This window comes from Schistocerca americana, chromosome 2 (assembly GCF_021461395.2).
Source record: "Schistocerca americana isolate TAMUIC-IGC-003095 chromosome 2, iqSchAmer2.1, whole genome shotgun sequence".
Classification (NCBI taxonomy): Eukaryota; Metazoa; Arthropoda; class Insecta; order Orthoptera; family Acrididae; genus Schistocerca; species Schistocerca americana.
Window position 1 is genome coordinate 660,652,893 of NC_060120.1, and position 17,252 is coordinate 660,670,144.

At 39.4% G+C, this 17,252-nt stretch overlaps 1 protein-coding gene across 1 annotated transcript in view; it reads right to left on the reverse strand.

Annotated features, from left to right (window-relative positions):
* Positions 1-945: 945 nt before the first annotated feature.
* LOC124594309 (nipped-B-like protein A) overlaps positions 946-17,252 on the reverse strand; it is a 480,509-nt gene continuing 464,202 nt past the window's right edge. Inside the window, exons 23-24 of the mRNA XM_047132672.1 lie at positions 1,469-1,633; positions 946-1,245 (exon numbers count right to left, since the gene is read on the reverse strand). Coding sequence (XP_046988628.1) covers positions 1,243-1,245; positions 1,469-1,633 — 168 coding nt within the window. The 3' untranslated portion in view covers positions 946-1,242. The remainder of the gene's footprint in view (positions 1,246-1,468; positions 1,634-17,252) is intronic.

Consider the following 17,252-nt stretch of genomic DNA (forward strand, 5'->3'; position numbering starts at 1 on the left):
TAGAATATCAGCTGAGAAAATTCGTCCAGTTGCTGAAGGAAGCAAATGTAAAAAGTGAGTGCAATAACTGGTGCAAAGTACACTCATTTCTTTGTATGGTCATTAATATCTACATGGGAGTGATCATAGTAAAACTCTCAATCATTACTGCTGTACAATACTTTGTTGTTCTCTCTAGTAACATAACCATAGACCTTCTTTTTAATAACTTGTTGACAACATGAAATGGTGATAAATGAAACTGATAAGACTTATTTAGTAATGCACATATATGAATATTTTAATATTTTTTTTATTACTGAGGTAAGACACATGTGAAGCAACTGCACTGTTACATGCACAATGCCAATTACACTCTATACTGACAACAGATAAACAATTATCGACTAAACATAACAAGTAACAACTGTTCTCTGTATGTTAACATAAAAAGTTAACTGCAACAAGTTAAACATTTATAGACTCTATATAAACTATACAGCAACGTAGAAATACAACAATATAGACTAAAAACAGTAAAATAAGTAGGCACAACAACTTTCTCTGTAGTGGACATGGACAGCTGATAGGCACATACACAGCTCAGATTTTGAACACTATTTCTTCTTCAGAGTCGCTCACACATACACTATAGTCTCCATGCACTTTGGCTTGATTTTGGATCAGGAGAATGTACATATCTCTCTCTCTCTCTCTCTCTCTCTCTCTCTCTCTCTCTCTCTCTCTCTCTCTCTCTCGCCCCCCCCCCCCCTCCCTCCCACACACACACACACACACACACACACACACACACACACACACACACACACACACACTGTTTGTGTACATGTGTGTGTGTGTGGGGGGGGGGGGCAAGGGCTAACATTTGCTCTATGAAGATGATGCAACTTTGGTTTGTTACGTTGTTTAACTTATTTTTTATATGCATTTCAGTTGTTCAGCACCTTTACTAGACAGTGAATAATTACCATTACTCATATCATTACCAATATTAAATACAATTAAGAAAAGCAATTCTGTTAATTGAAAGGGTGCCCATTATTTTAAAATAAATAACAGTAACACTCACTACATAATATTTAGTAAATAACTTAATTTGTATACATATTTCTTAATAATGTGAAACTAATAAATGTAGTATTAATTTCCAAGCAGTTTCTGCTCCACCTGTATTATGTGATCTTTGCAGTTTTTCTTTGGCATGTAGCATAAGATTTGGAAGCAATGTCACAAGCAGAAACATCACTATAAAGAAAAACAAATCAGAATGAAACATAAGTTTCCACAACAATCTAGTGTACAACAGATTTGAAACTGCTAATAACTGGTACTAATTCACAAGGTTTATTTATTACTGACACATATGCAATTGAGAATGGTCTGTTTTATGCCATATACACTTCGATTTTACTCAAACACAGAATATTAATAAATTGTTAATGTAAGACAGTTAAAACTTCATATTTACCATATCATATGATCCATCAGATATGTCATCAAAACTGCTATGATTCTCTTCTTCAGTTTCATCTTCTGATGTCCTTCTTTGTTTCTTTCCTATTTTTTTCTTGCAATTTAATTTTTTCCGTTTGTGAGAATCCTTCCTACTTGGGGCACTCTTAGGTACATTACTCTGCCAAGACCAGAACATTTCAAAATTATGAAACCACAGAAATTATGTAACGCCAAAATTATTAAACTGAAATCACTACAGCATTTATTGGAATTCTATGCTCAGAATAATTCCATTGTTTAAATGCATAATTCACTGCCCAAAATAACAGAACTGATTTAAACATTTTGAATCATACTTAGACATGCTTTAACACACTGATAGCCAGTACCCTCCATATTAAGATGTATTTTTATTCAAATTTTTTAGCATTTTGATCAATTTGTGTTTAGCATCAACAGTGCTTGTATTCACAAAACTAGTTTGGAGAAATTAAATTAGTACTGTAATCTGTTTCTTAAAGTATTTGTATGGAGTGTAGCCATGTATGGAAGTGAAATGTGGATGACAAATAGTTTAGACAAGAAGAGAATAGAAGCTTTCGAAATGTGGTGCTACAGAAGAATGCTGAAGATTAGATGGGTAGATCACATAGCTAATGAGCAGGTATTGGATAGAATTGGCGAGAAGAGGAGCTTGTGGCACAACTTAACTAGAAGAAGGGATTGGTTGGTAGGACATGTTCTGAGACATCAAGGGATCACCAATTTAGTATTGGAGGGCAGCGTGGAGGGTAAAAATCGTAGAGGGAGACCAAGAGATGAATACACTAAGCAGATTCAGAAGGATGTAGGCTGCAGTAGGTACTGGGAGATGAAGAAGCTTGCAAAGGATAGAGTAGCATGGAGAGCTGCATCAAACCAGTATCAGGACTGAAGACCACGACAACAACTGTAATCTGAAGGGATGTCAAAAGAAACAAAAGAAGAATGAGATACGCAACAAATTAATAGATTGCACTACTGATCAAGGAAAATAATCAACCACAAGAAATCATTTTTATCAACATTTAAAATATTTTTTACAATAGTCATTACTCACATGCTGTCAAAATATATGTGCAACATACAACACCAGGTTTAAGGCGTGCAAAAGGAAATAAACTCTTTTTAATACACTACTGGCCATTCAAATTGCTACACCAAGATGAAATGCAGATGATAAATGGGTATTCATTGGACAAATATATTATACTAGAACTGACATGTGATTACATTTTCACGCAATTTGGGTGCATAGATCCTGAGAAATCAGTACCCAGAACAACCACCTCTGGCCGTAATAACGGCCTTCATATGCCTGGGCATGGAGTCAAACAGAGAGACGGCGTTGGATGGCCTATGCAGCTTCAACACGATACCACAGTTCATCAACAGTAGTGACTGGCGTATTGTGATGAGCCAGTTGTTCGGCCACCATTGACCAGACGTTTTCAAATGGTGAGAGATCTGGAGGATGTGCTGGCCAGGGCAGCAGTCGAACATTTTCTGTATCCAGAAAGGCCTGTACAGGACCTGCAACATGCGGTCATGCATTATCCTGGTGAAATGTAGGGTTTTGCAGGGGTCGAATGAAGGGTAGAGCCATGTATCGTAACACATCTGAAATGTAACGTCCACTGTTCAAAGTGCCGTCAATGTGAACAAGAGGTGACCGAGACGTGTAACCAATGGCACCCCATACCATCACGCTGGGTGGTACGCCAGTATGGCGAAGACTAATACACACTTCCAATGCGCGTTCACCGCGATGTTGCCAAACACGGATGCGACCATCATGATGCTGTAAACAGAACCTGGATTCATCTGAAAACATGACGTTTTGCCATTCGTGAACACAGGTTCGTGGTTGAGTACACCATCGTAGGCGCTCCTGTCTGTGATGCAGCGTCAAGGCTAACCGCAGCCATGGTCTCCGAGCTGATAGTCCATGCTGCTGCAAACGTCGTCGTACTGTTTGTGCAGATGGTTGTTGTCTTGCGAACGTCCCCATCTGTTGACTCAGGGATCGAGATGTGGCTGCACAAGACGTTACAGCCATGCGGATATAATGCCTGTCATATCAACTGCTAGTGATATGAGGCCGTTCGGATCCAGCACGGCATTCCGTATTACCCTCCTGAACCCACCGATTCCATATTCTGCTAACAGTCATTGGATCTCGACCAACGCAAGCAGCATTGTCGCGATACGATAAACCGCAATTGTGTTAGGCTACAATCCGACCTTAATCCAAATCGGAAACGTGATGGTACGCATTTCTCCTCCTTACACGAGGCATCACAACAACGTTTCACCAGGCTGCTGTTTGTGTATGAGAAATCGGTTGGAAACTTTCCTCATGTCAGCACGTTATAGGTGTCGCCACTGGTGCCAACCTTGTGTGAATGCTCTGAAAAGCTAATCATTTGCATAACACAGCATCTTCTTCCTCTTGGTTAAATTTAGCGTCTGTAGCACGTCATCTTTGTGGTGTAGCAATTTTAATGGCCAGTAGTGTATTTAAATATTTGTCTCAAAAGAGACCTAGAAAGGATCCATTTCAAGTGACTATGGGACATTTGAATAACATTTCAACCTGTTTCACATTCCAAAATTTAATTTAAAGTGAAACAGGAACCTTTTTTCTGTAGCCCGAAATATAATTTTAGTACAATAAAATTGTAGAAATGTTATTTAGTATAGTGCAAATAAATAAAAGTAGAAGTGTGGCAGAATGGGAGTCATACAGGATATAAAATCCACCTGATGTAATAAACTAAAAAAAAGTTAATTTAAATTACACATAAGTAGATTCTAAAGTTTTTGAGGTTGCTAATCAGTGTTGGAAGTCCAGTTTGAATTACTAATTTTTTAAATTTCCATCCATTCTTTTAATAATAAAAGTTTTGCAGTGGGCCATTTGTTGTGATGGAGTGGGACTAATATCGAACAATTTCATGTTAACTTGTTTTATTTTGAAAATATACCGGTCTATGAAGTATAATTGGTATTGAACCAGGGAATGAACCTCAGTGAACAATATCAGATCTTGGTACTCATGCAGAATTATCAGTTTTAATTTGTTGTCCATACTGTTATCTCTAAAAAAGGTCACTTCTTATTCATATAGGAGATGTTGAGCTCCTGTATGAACTTATTCTATCAAGTGTTTAATTGAGTTGTGATTGCAAATTTAACCACAAGAGGAATCCACGTAAATATCTTTCTTTTCATCGCCCACTTGACCACTAAATACATTATTCAGAGTGCGCTCAGGAATCACTGTAGCAATTTTCTTTGAAAGAAAGTAGTTAAAATATTTTTATGTTGGAATGCTCTTTGTAAATTATTTTGTAAGGGATGGACCCATCCACACTGTATACAGAGTGAGTGTCAGGTACTGCATGGATATCATGAAAAGTTGCAAGCCAATCAACTTAATCCTTAGAATAAAAGTCACCATAACTGATTTTATCTGTTTTATGATAACTTCATAAAAGGTCACTGCATATGCAGCCTGATATATTACACCAAAAACTACACCAAGTACACCACTAACTCCTTCCTTTCTAATGAAATTACTGTCATGATGTATTAAGCTGATATTATACAGAATGTTATCACTTAAAGCATGCTAGGTTTACTTCCAATTTAAGAAATCTTAAAAACACACACAAGCTAATAAATATCAGACATTATTAAATATACAAAATTTTTGAATTTTTCTCTTTTATGATAGTTTGTTTAACTTTATTAAAGGAGGAATTAGAAGTTGTTTAAAGATAGAAAATAATTAACCATCTTCAAAATGTCTTCAATATAGTCTTACACGCTGTGAAGGAATAGGACAAAAATTTATCAGTTTTAAGGTTAAAGTTTAAGTTGCTGATTATTTGCATATTATATGGGTTTCCCTTGAATTTCTTACGTAAGAAACATATCTGCAATGAAAATATCATTAGTATTTTTAAATAATATAAACTTATTTGTTTTCCAATGACAGAATGGTACAATAAAATATACATATTTTGATTGCATTAAAAGGAATGTTTGCATTGCAGTATAAGATGAAATTTTACATACATTTATAAAAGAAATAGTAAAGAATTTGTACATAAAAAATAAAGAAAATTAATTGCAACATACTGTACAGCAGAAAACTAGTCTTCTGAAACGGTTGTTCAACAGCTTACTGTCGCATTAACAGATTCCTAAGTTTGCACTCTCAATCAGAAAAAAATTTCAGTGTTCAACTTTCTTCTCCACAGTAAAAAATTTACCTAGGTACAATAATCAAGCTTTTTTTTGCAGTGTGTGTGTGTGGGGGGGGGGGGGGGGCGGGGGGTTGAGGAGGTCAAATGGCCCAAATATAATTCTGCCTATACCAGTGGTTTAAAGATAACTGCCGTCATAACATAAGCTATGGTCCATTCTTGACAAATTTTCTTCTTTGTTGTAGAGATGATTATTTCAAAGGTGATCATTGTGGTATCGATGTTATGTTTGATGATGATGATGATGAATGACAGTGTTTCTGTAAGTTTGGTGGGGGATACTAGTTCATGGTAGCCATGCGGGCAAAATGAGATCATGATATCATCAAGAAGAAAGTGAAAGTTGGATACGGGTGAGGTGTTGATGTAAATTTGTGAGGGTTGTGCTAATAGCACAGAATCTGATGGTAGACACACACACACACACACACACACACACACACACACACACACACACACACACACACACACTTACAGGGGGTAGAATGAGAGTACCAATTACAGATATTACATTGGGGTGGGAATTTTAAATTTTGTTAATATTTCAATGCTTCTGTGTCAATTTTGTTATATTTAAAATCAGAACAGCTGAAGCAATTACTTACTGCTTCTATCCTGTCTCAACAGGGGAATGAAAACAAAAAAATGGGGGAACAATTTTGTTTGCCTGCACCCAATCATCCTAACGACCCAATCAATTTTTCAACTTAACGTAACTCTCACCCACTCATAAAACCAGGCCCACTTAATTTTTAACTGTTTATGTACTCCAGTTTAATATTATGGGCCTCTCTTATTATTCTAACTTCACATTGATCAGTTCTGTAAAAGTCTGCAAGTATGAGCATAATTTATTTGGCTTTTCACATACAGTAAAGACAATAATGTATATATTTAATGTCACAAAACAGAAGATAGCTGGCCAGTATTAAAGTTCATACGTAGTCCATGATCAAAGCAAAAGTCTTCAACAGATAGTGGCCAATACAGTAACATTCCATCAAGCTATTATACAAGAGAATGAGTCCTCTGCACAGCAGGCACATGATACAGCTAGTTGGAGGTCACAGGGTCCCGCCAGGTGATGTGACGTGAGTTCCGGGTGCATGGCCTCTTCCCGGAGTGCTTCTTGCAAAGACACCTTGTAGACTGCAGTGCTACTGATGGTGAGGGCTGGAGGTGGGGATCTATCTCTAACAGCTGTGACAGCTCCATGTAACTGTAGGAGTCTGTTACTACAAGTTCCACATATTCATTTACCAGTCATACGAGAGACATTTGTCAGCATGGAAAAAGGATTGCGCCCGCATTTCTGGATTCTGTAATACATATCATTGTGCTCTTTTTCTCACCTTTTACAAGACATATAAGGAGGAGGTAAAAAAAAGTAGAAGCCTTGCATAACTGTAGGTGTAATGTAAGGCTGGAATATCTAGACCAATCTGAAAAGATTTGCAGCTGAAATACTCAGAATATTGTCAAAATTCATTGTTATTGTATGTCCATAACTTTTTATGGCAACATTTAACGCAATTATGTTTATTCATTGCGAATGGGGCAGTACATGAAACAAGTTTTTAAATATCATTACAAATATATAGCAACTCTGGAGCGAAAAAATTGAAGTGATCCACTAATTTACGTATATCAGCAAGTATGACTATACCACAAACAGCTCTTTCCATGATACTGGAACAAGATCTATACAGAACCAACATCAAGGTAGAATAAACATAATACTCAAACTAGCATTTCTATCAATGAATAAAATTGAACAATGAATTGCCCAAGGAGATTTAAGAGGTTACTAAAACAAACTTATCTGGAAAGGTAGTTGAAAAGTACCTTTTAAGTGATAACTTCTACAGTGCATTTCAGCTAAACGGTTCATCTAAAATATTTCTGGAACTGTTTAAGATATTTCAATTCTGTTTCCACCTCAAAAACTACTTAGAAAACTCTCTGGTCACTGAGAAGTACACAAACAGGAATTGGTGGCATAACCTCTTCCCATAGCTATATTAATTATCAAGATATTGCTACCAACTTTGCTTTTTGAAATGGAACTATAGTAATTTCTGTTGCTGGTATCATAGTTCAAAAAAATATATCTGTTCTGAGATGCCATGACTGACCTCATTTGAACTCTTCTGTCAGGAGAGTTAACTTGGAGTTGGAACAACTGCTTCGGTTGTGTGTAGGGTCACATATTGGTGTGGTTCTTATTGATTCTCTCAGTATGTGGGATTACAATAGGCATGGCCTACATCTCAACACGAAAGGGTGGGATAAACTGGCTGAGGGGGAGGGGGGATTGGTTGGTTAACTAACAATAAATATCAGTTTGAGAAGAGTCTAAAGGATTTATTGGTGGCCAACTCCTTCTGCTCCGTTGATGAATTTCTTAGCAGAGCTGATTTACACGTGTATTTTATTAATAATATTGCATTATATGATATAGCATACAATCTGACTTCTCTACAAATTTTGTGCAGTAATGTGATCACTGTAAATAAGTGTTGTAAAATGTTTTTATTTTATTTTACTTTTTATTTGATGATGTGTGGCTATAATAGCCTAAGAATTATTGTATGCACATAAGTGTATTAAACATTTAATACATGATGACAAATTTTATATCCTTTTAAATGTAAATATGCTTAAGATTTTGATTTTTGACCAATTCCACATGCATAAGGGCAACTTAATTTCGGATCTGTGGAAGGCACAATAGCATATCTGTTCTTATTTTGTAAGTATTTACTGTGTATTCTTGTTTTCTGACATGTTCCACACCCCAGAGGATCTCCTCACTATGGATCAATTGGAACAAAAAGTAAATCTAATCTGATCTAATCTTCAGTGGCATTTCACTCCTAAAAATCTGTTTACTAGTTTCAGAGAATTACAATGTTTAGAACTTAGGATTTATCTGTTTTGAGGATGAAACCCAATTGCTGTCTTATGCAGACATTCGTGATTTCATCCTCAAAAAAAGAAATAGATCATCATGGTTACGCATAAAATAATGTTGCTCTGCTGCAATACTGGTATAAAATGGGCACAGACAAAATGGAGCATTCATTCTGTCGGTGTTGTTCACGTGTGTCGAATACTGGTTAGTCTGAAAAAAATAAGTGCTTTTCACAAACAAAGAGAAACTACATATGCTACTTCTTTACAGAGAACACAGAAATATTGTTCAAGAACGGTTCAGATACTCACAAAGGATACTGACCGTGTCCAACAAGAAAGACAATTCAGTGAATGAGCAAAAAATTGTTATTGGAATGATGCTGGAATACTATAAAGGGGAAAGAAGCAAGCTTTCAATTAGAATAGCAAATATAGTAGTTGCTCTGGCAGCTGCTGCACATGATCATAATATTACATCCAAAGACAATGCTTACTTTACTTAACTGTGAGTGCCTCTGGAATAAGTCAGCCCAGTGTTGTTCACATTTTGCATGCAAGCAGCTTCTGTCCATATTAAGTGTGTGCTCACCAACAGATTGACTGGGTTGCAGAAGATGCATGAAATTTTACTGATGAAGCTACCTTCACAAATCATGGAAAGATGAATGTAAGAGATCTGCATCACTGTGGCATGTTGGAGAGCTGAGACAGTGGAGTGGATGGCCTTACCTCTTCTGACTGGGACCTGATACACTACTGTTTGTGAAAATTGCAAGACCAAGGAAACATGTGATTAAAATGAAATTTTTTCCACAGGTTAGGGAAATGACATCACATAAATGATTAGGGCTACAGAACTGTATACACACTCGGCCTATGAGAGTCCAGTGTGGGGTGAAGCCACCACATGCGACAAAAAGAGCCTATAGATGTTATGGCACAGAATCAAAGAGGGCCTGAGTATGCTGCTGAAAAACACATGGCCAAGCAGTTTGTAGGAGCATTCACAAAGCATGACAGTCCTCTCCAGGGGACACCACTTTATCACAGCACTAACTGTGCAGGCATAGAGGTTTGTGTGTTTGTATGAAGCTGGGGCCTATGCTAACGGTAATGCAGCTACTGGCAGGGTCTCCCATGCCGGAGAGGTCTCAGCTTACGAACTGATGAAGTTGTACCACAATGCCCTTTCTCTTCCCACATCCATTCCCATAGTGGAACATGAAAAGATACGCCATGAGCAGAGTCTCAGGGAAACCGGTTGACCTCTGTGAGTAATTAGCTTTACAATGGCACGGGGTGTCTCTGGTGTTGGCGTAATATATCCCGAATTCTTGTTGGAAGCTAAATGGAGTACACAAAAAACAATAGAAAAATTGAGGGATTTGATGATACCTCAAAAACCCAAACATCAGGGTTGGAACCAATGGAATCCATTTCTGGTCCTGGATCAGCTGACAAGACTAGTCCACGAATGGAAAAATATTACTGAGAAGTTGGACCAATTCAAGATCAAATCCCTGTTTGGGGCCCAGAGGAGGAAACTTCTCAGAGGACATAAAGAGAGAGAAGGCAAACAATGTTTCCTAAACATAAATGTATAGAATTAAAAGGACTTCAGTGTAAGATATCAAATTAAAAAAGGGTTGCCACCGAGTGAAGTGGGTAAACAGACCACTTCCACCTCTCTAACAGGAAGCAAAAGAACAAGAGAGGAGTGTAGCACTGCTATTTTTTAGGATAATTGGACCCAGAAAAAGGCACTACATGAAATAGGGAAATAAACCTGTAGCATGGCAGTCTCAATTTTTAGGATGACAGTTATCCAGAAGGGATATCCACTGGTCAACATTACCTTGTAGGAAGAGGAGCTAAGTAGTTCGGGTGTCTCTCTTTGAGATGGTTGAGGGGTGGGGGTGGGGGTGGGGGCGGGACACAACACTCTAGGCCCCATATTCATGATCTATCTTTGTCTGTGAGGAGATGGAAACAGTGGATTGATGAAGGAGATGGCACCAAAGATGTCTCTGTGGAAGGAGGAAAAGCTGCTGTTCAAGATAGTGGAACTCTTCAAGACTGCGAACATATCAATTTGTGTACCAAAACTTCTTAAGGATGTTCCTCTACCGGCTCTGTTGGAGAAAGTAAGGATGAAAAAATACAAGGTCTCAACAAATACTGGAGAGCAACCAAGTGGAAGGTTGTACCTGACAGCCAAACTATAGTGGTGAAAGCTGGTGGGAAATTCCTGATGGCAATGCAAGAACGGGACTTGAAACTGTATATTGGGTTCTTGCATGTTACTGTCAGGGCAATTAAAGATATCAGAAGCAACCATGAAAGCTAGCTGGTGGCTAGAAGTGTTAGATAAACTTGCAGCACAGTATGGGGATAACTGCTATCTTCAGTCATCTTATGAGAAGACAGGAGATGGCACTAATCCAGGAACACTGTTTATACAAAGGGAGCACATCAGATATCAAAGAAATTGGACGTAATTTGATTTATATTAAAACAAACAAACAAAAGAGGCATTTATATCAACCATTCATTTTATGCTTAATGCCAACAGTGAACTTTTGTTACAGGCACTTAGTGAGCATCAGGATAAACAATGTGAGGAAGGAAGCACAAGGGAGTTTGTATTGGTCTCACCTCACCTTCCTTATGATGACAGTACTCCTCCTTTCCAGGAAGTGAGGAGGCTAGTAGACAGCTCCTTGCAGCTGAATGAACAACTGTTGGTTGGTTGTGATGCCAATGCCCAAAACCTGGCACGAGGGACACCAACAGCAGAGGTAAGTACCTACTGGAGAGTAATTTAGAGATCTCGAGTAGGGGTGGAGATAGAAGAAGGGAAAAAGTAACTGCAATAACTTTTTGGTCCATCCTAACGGGTAGTTACATTAAAAATTGCAAGAGGCGAAGGAGCTCTACTTACTTGACCACATCTATATTAAGCCTGGGGCTGAAACAGATGCTAAACAGATGGTTCAAATGGCTCTGAGCACTATGCAACTTAACTTCTGAGGTCATCAGTCGCCTAGAACTTAGAACTAATGAAACCTAACTAACCTAAGGACAGCACACACATCCATGCCCGAGGAAGGATTCGAACCTGCGACCATAGCGGTCGCTCGGCTCCAGACTGCAGCGCCTAGAACCGCACGGCCACTCCGGCCAGCTGCTAAACAGACCATGGCTCACTGCAATCCTATCTGAAGTTCAAACTTTGATAAGAGATCCAGTAGATCTTGAGGAAATGGCACAGGAAGTGAGTCCAATCACCAAGAAGTGCAGGAATGTATCTTGGTGGGACATTAACCTACATTTGTAAGTGAAGCAGGTAAGTAGAATGTTGAGCTTTGCAAGAAGGAAAGAACAATGGGCAAAATATCAGGACCCACTTGCTAAACAAAACCTTGCTATTCAGCAAGCAAAACTACCATCCTGGACGATATTCTGCAAGGAGGTGGAATGAACAGCTGCTAGAGCCAGAATACCAACAAATCCATGAGGCACTCTAGGGGGAAGGTGGTTAGTGGGTATACAAAGACGGTGTATGAGGCACTGGATGTGCTCCATAAGACTCACTTCCCTCTATGCACTCTAGCAGATAACACAGACTAAGATTCAGTCACTGTGAGGTAGTGATTTACAGGTAATCAAGCACAGAGAACGTGCTGATTTCAAGAAAATCTGGTGGATATTGGGAGTATTTCAACTGTTAAAGACACCAGGCCCAGGTGGAATTTTTTCAGCTCTACTGCAACAAGCAGGAGATGGATTAATTAGACTCCTATGCAGATTGTTCAGAGTCAGCCTAACAGCAGGAGTCAGTCCTAATGTGTGGAGATCAGTGAAGGTTATCTTCATTCTGAAGCCATGGAGGAATGATCATACCAAGGTTAGGGACTTGAGACCAATCAGTCTGTCCTCCTTTCTTCTAAAGTCACTAGAAAAACTGGTTAATGAGCATTTTAGGGAAAGCATGTTAAGTAAGGTTCCTCTACATGAAAACCAACTGGATAAATCATGTGATGCAGCACTTCACTAACTTGATGGAGAAAATGCGAAAAGCTCTACACTTTCACGAAATTGCTCTCTGCATCTTCCCGGATATTGAGAGGACTTTTAACAATATGACCTTCAAATCCACAATTAGACCTGCACAAGAGCATGGTATTAAGACCACTATATGCAGGAGGATTAAGACCATGCTGAGTAGACAAAAGGTAGAAACCATGATGATGAATGAGCAAATAGTTTCAACACCACCAGAGGGTAATCTGCAAGGAGAGATTTTGTCCTACCATGGAACCTAGTGGTGAATGCCCTCAAAGAGTTAAATTCAAAAGTTACTTGGCCAAGGATGTACAGAAAATGTGACAAAATTACAAGTACTGCAATAACAATGGCCACAAAGCACTATGAATATTGTGCAGCAATCAGGATCAAAGGGGCAGTCTCACGTAAACTGTGTAGTACCATTGATGAGGTAGCATATCCAAGACACATACTGAAATCTTAAGCTTTTCAATGATATTCTATTCTGTCGAGGAATTCCTTGAAAATTTAAGCTGTTTTTTATTGTATTGCTGAAAGTGTTTACTTAAACTTATGGACTGACTTTTTAAGGTTCATGAGCATTTATTTTTATCTGTTATTACGTTTATGTTGTAATTTCATGTACTGACATGTTCCATGACCTTGGAGATTTGCTCCTTAATTTGGTCCTACAGAACTCGACGGGTAAATAAAAAATAAATAATTAAGTAGTATACATGATTGTCTATGTTTCCTGTCAAGAGCACTTCCTATTTAGTGAAATTTATTTGCCAATTGATTAATTGTTTCCTATTAGGAATTCCTCTTTAAATAATCTTCTTACTGAATGTGCTGATTCTACATGCATTTATTAATCATACATGAATACTCTTTGGTGAATAGAATACTTTTTATTTACCCAGCTTGCTAGAAACACATTCACTCAATACACTGTACTGTGTCACCTAACAAACACATGCAGCACAAGATTTCTACAGAAACTAAGGCATCATAGAAAAGTGGAAATATTTTACCTGCCAGCACCACTATTGAATTGGTGGCGGCAGGAGAAAAAGTCTGACCTAGGTGGTTGCATTAAGGATGGATCATCCTGTATGTCCCAAGGCAAATGGTGCTGTCATGTCCATTAGAAGGACCTGTGGTAAAAACTGAGGTCGAAGCCGCTGGAGCATACACTGAATATACACCTATGTAATAACACCTAAGCTAATTTAGGGGGATAGAGTATGGTGGAATAAAGCAGAACAAAAGTAGCTTCTAAGCAGCTAGGGAAGATGCAAAAATTGGCATCCCTAGGCATAACAGATAGAATTAGTAGCACACCCGCTGCTCGGATGGATACCATGCTGGACGTGCCCCCATTATGCCTTTGGGTTAAGAAGGATACAGTGGCAGTGGCATACTGGAAACTTTTACAATACCCAAAACAGCACACCAGTTTAATGAATGTACTAAATATCAGAATGGTTGGGAAAATGCCAGCGACTACACAATAACTTACAACTGCTTCAACAAACCCTTCAAAGTAACAACTGGAAATAGGTAGCAGTGGAAAAATGAAGCACAATGCAGTTCAGGAAACATAGTCTGATTGCTCAAAAATAGCGGAAGATGCTGAGCCTACAGCTGGGGTACAGCCTACACCAGACAGCACAATCTTTCTAGGGAAACTGGCCACTGTATTGCACGTGGAATTATTTGCTATAAGAGTTTGTGCAGAGGAGAATCTTTATAGGTGCTACAAGGATCATAGCAGCTACATTCATCCAGACCGATAAGCGGCTCTAAATCTCTATTAGCATGAGCAATGACTTCAAAGATCAATGCAGGCTGCCATGAAGCCCTTGTGAAACTAGGGGAAAGCAACAGGTTACATTTGCTGTGGGTGCCTGGTCACTCAAGAGTTAATGGCAATGAACAATGTGATAGCCTGGTCAGGACAGTCTTTGTTCGCTTGGAAACTGTTCTACCCACAACAAATGTTATGGTAAGATCAAAACTGCATAGGTGGGTCAGTCGGCAGTATATGTATGTGTATATGACGTTTTGTAAACGGAAGGGAACGGTCACTTTCTAAATAAAGCTTATTGTTACAGGTCATGTCTGCGTTGGAGTTTTTTTATTCAAATTGGGAGCACATCCGTAATTATCCTGACGACCTACGCCTGGCCTTCCTGGTACCTAACAATCAGCAGCGTATCGACGATCTTGCGCTAACATTTTATGGGAATAAAATAAATTATGCAGCGGCTGTAATTGTTCTTGAAGAACTGTGGTACTTCAAACCCAACTTGGAAGAATTAATTGAACAGTTTAGACAAGCATATAGAGAATTTGCATTTATGCCAAACGGTATAAGGTGTGCGCAGCGTTATTTTGACTTTCGACAGGGTAGATACAGACCTCTATGGTACACATATTAGACCCTCAATAGTTATCACACAGTCCTTCTCAGACACACAGCCGTAGGCCATCCTAGAAAATGGCCTCACGGTCAGTGAGGTCTCCTTTGCAGGGTAAAACCAAATATAGGCTTGTGAACAAGTTGAGTACGGAGAAGAAGAAATGGCAATGCAAATGCAGCTACGAATTATGTTTGTTTCCCGGAAACAACATATGTACTTGCCATTTTGTTCCGAATTCGGATTTGGTGGGTATGATAGCCGTATTCATCATGTAATATTGTTTGAGGAATTTGATTGGCTGCGTTGGCGTCCATATGCTTCTATATTGAAAAGAATTGTTGAAGGGCGCCCCGTTACTGTGAACGTTAAGAATAAGCCGGGATTGACTATTAAACATCGTGGACTTGTCATATTTGTGTCAAACGATTTTAATATAGGTGATGAAGCATTAATATCGAGACTCCATGTAGTTCATGCCGATTGCCATATAGTGCATTGTTTGAATGTTAAGGAGGAGATGGCGTCGGACTCGTCGGACGTTGAGGCCGAAGAGGACGTTGTATGCATATCGTCGGATGAAGATGACCCGCCGGTATCGCCGTGCACGTCCGAGGCGATGGATTCGCCGACGGAACACTGTGACTAGACCGTATTTTGGTCGTATGTGTAGGTGGCGTACAGAGTATACACAGTCTGACGGTGTTAGGTTTGAATATGGAAAGATGGGAGCTACCGACAAATATGATGAGAATGCACATAACTTTTCTACATTTAAGCACTATGATATAACAGATGAATTTAAGTTTTTTGCTAACAAGTATGATGCTGTTATTATTAATAAAATTATTACTTATGTCTATCGTATTAATGTAAGAGTATATATATATATATATACACACAAAATTCAAGCTTTCGAAACAAACTGTTGCCTCATCAGGAAAGAGGGAAGGAGAGGGAAAGACGAAAGGATGTGGGTTTTAAGGGAGAGGGTAAGGAGTCATTCCAATCCCGGGAGCGGAAAGACTTACCTTAGGGGGGAAAAAAGGATGGGTATACACTCGCACACACACACATATCCATCCACACATATACAGACACAAGCAGACGTATTTAAAGACAAAGAGTTTGGGCAGAGATGTCAGTCGAGGCAGAAGTGCAGAGGCAAAGATGTTGTTGAATGACAGGTGAGGTACGAGTGGCGGCAACTTGAAATTAGCGGAGATTGAGGCCTGGTGGATAACGGGAAGAGAGGATATATTGAAGAGCAAGTTCCCATCTCCGGAGTTCGGATAGGTTGGTGTTAGTGGGAAGTATCCAGATAACCCGGACGGTGTAACACTGTGCCAAGATGTGCTGGCCATGCAACAAGGCATGTTTAGCCACAGGGTGATCCTCATTACCAACAAACACTGTCTGCCTGTGTCCATTCATGCGAATGGACAGTTTGTTGCTGGTCATTCCCACATAGAATGCGTCACAGTGTAGGCAGGTCAGTTGGTAGATCACGTGGGTGCTTTCACACGTGGCTCTGCCTTTGATCGTGTACACCTTCCGGGTTACAGGACTGGAGTAGGTGGTGGTGGGAGGGAGCATGGGACGGGTTTTACACCGGGGGCGGTTACAAGGGTAGGAGCCAGAGGGTAGGGAAGGTGGTTTGGGGATTTCATAGGGATGAACTAAGAGGTTACGATGGTTCGGTGGACGGCGGAAAGACACTCTTGGTGGAGTGGGGAGGATTTCATGAAGGATGGATCTCATTCCAGGGCAGGATTTGAGGAAGTCGTATCCCTGCTGGAGAGCCACATTCAGAATCTGATCCAGTCCCGGAAAGTATCCTGTCACAAGTGGGGCACTTTTGTGGTTCTTCTGTGGGAGGTTCTGGGTTTGAGAGGATGAGGAAGTGGCTCTGGTTATTTGCTTCTGTACCAGGTTGGGAGGGTAGTTGCGGGATGTGAAAGCTGTTGTCAGGTTGTTGGTGTAATGCTTCAGGGATTCCGGACTGGAGCAGATTTGTTTGCCACGAAGACCTAGGCTGTAGGGAAGGGACCGTTTGATGTGGAATGGGGGGCAGCTGTCGTAATGGAGGTACTGTTGC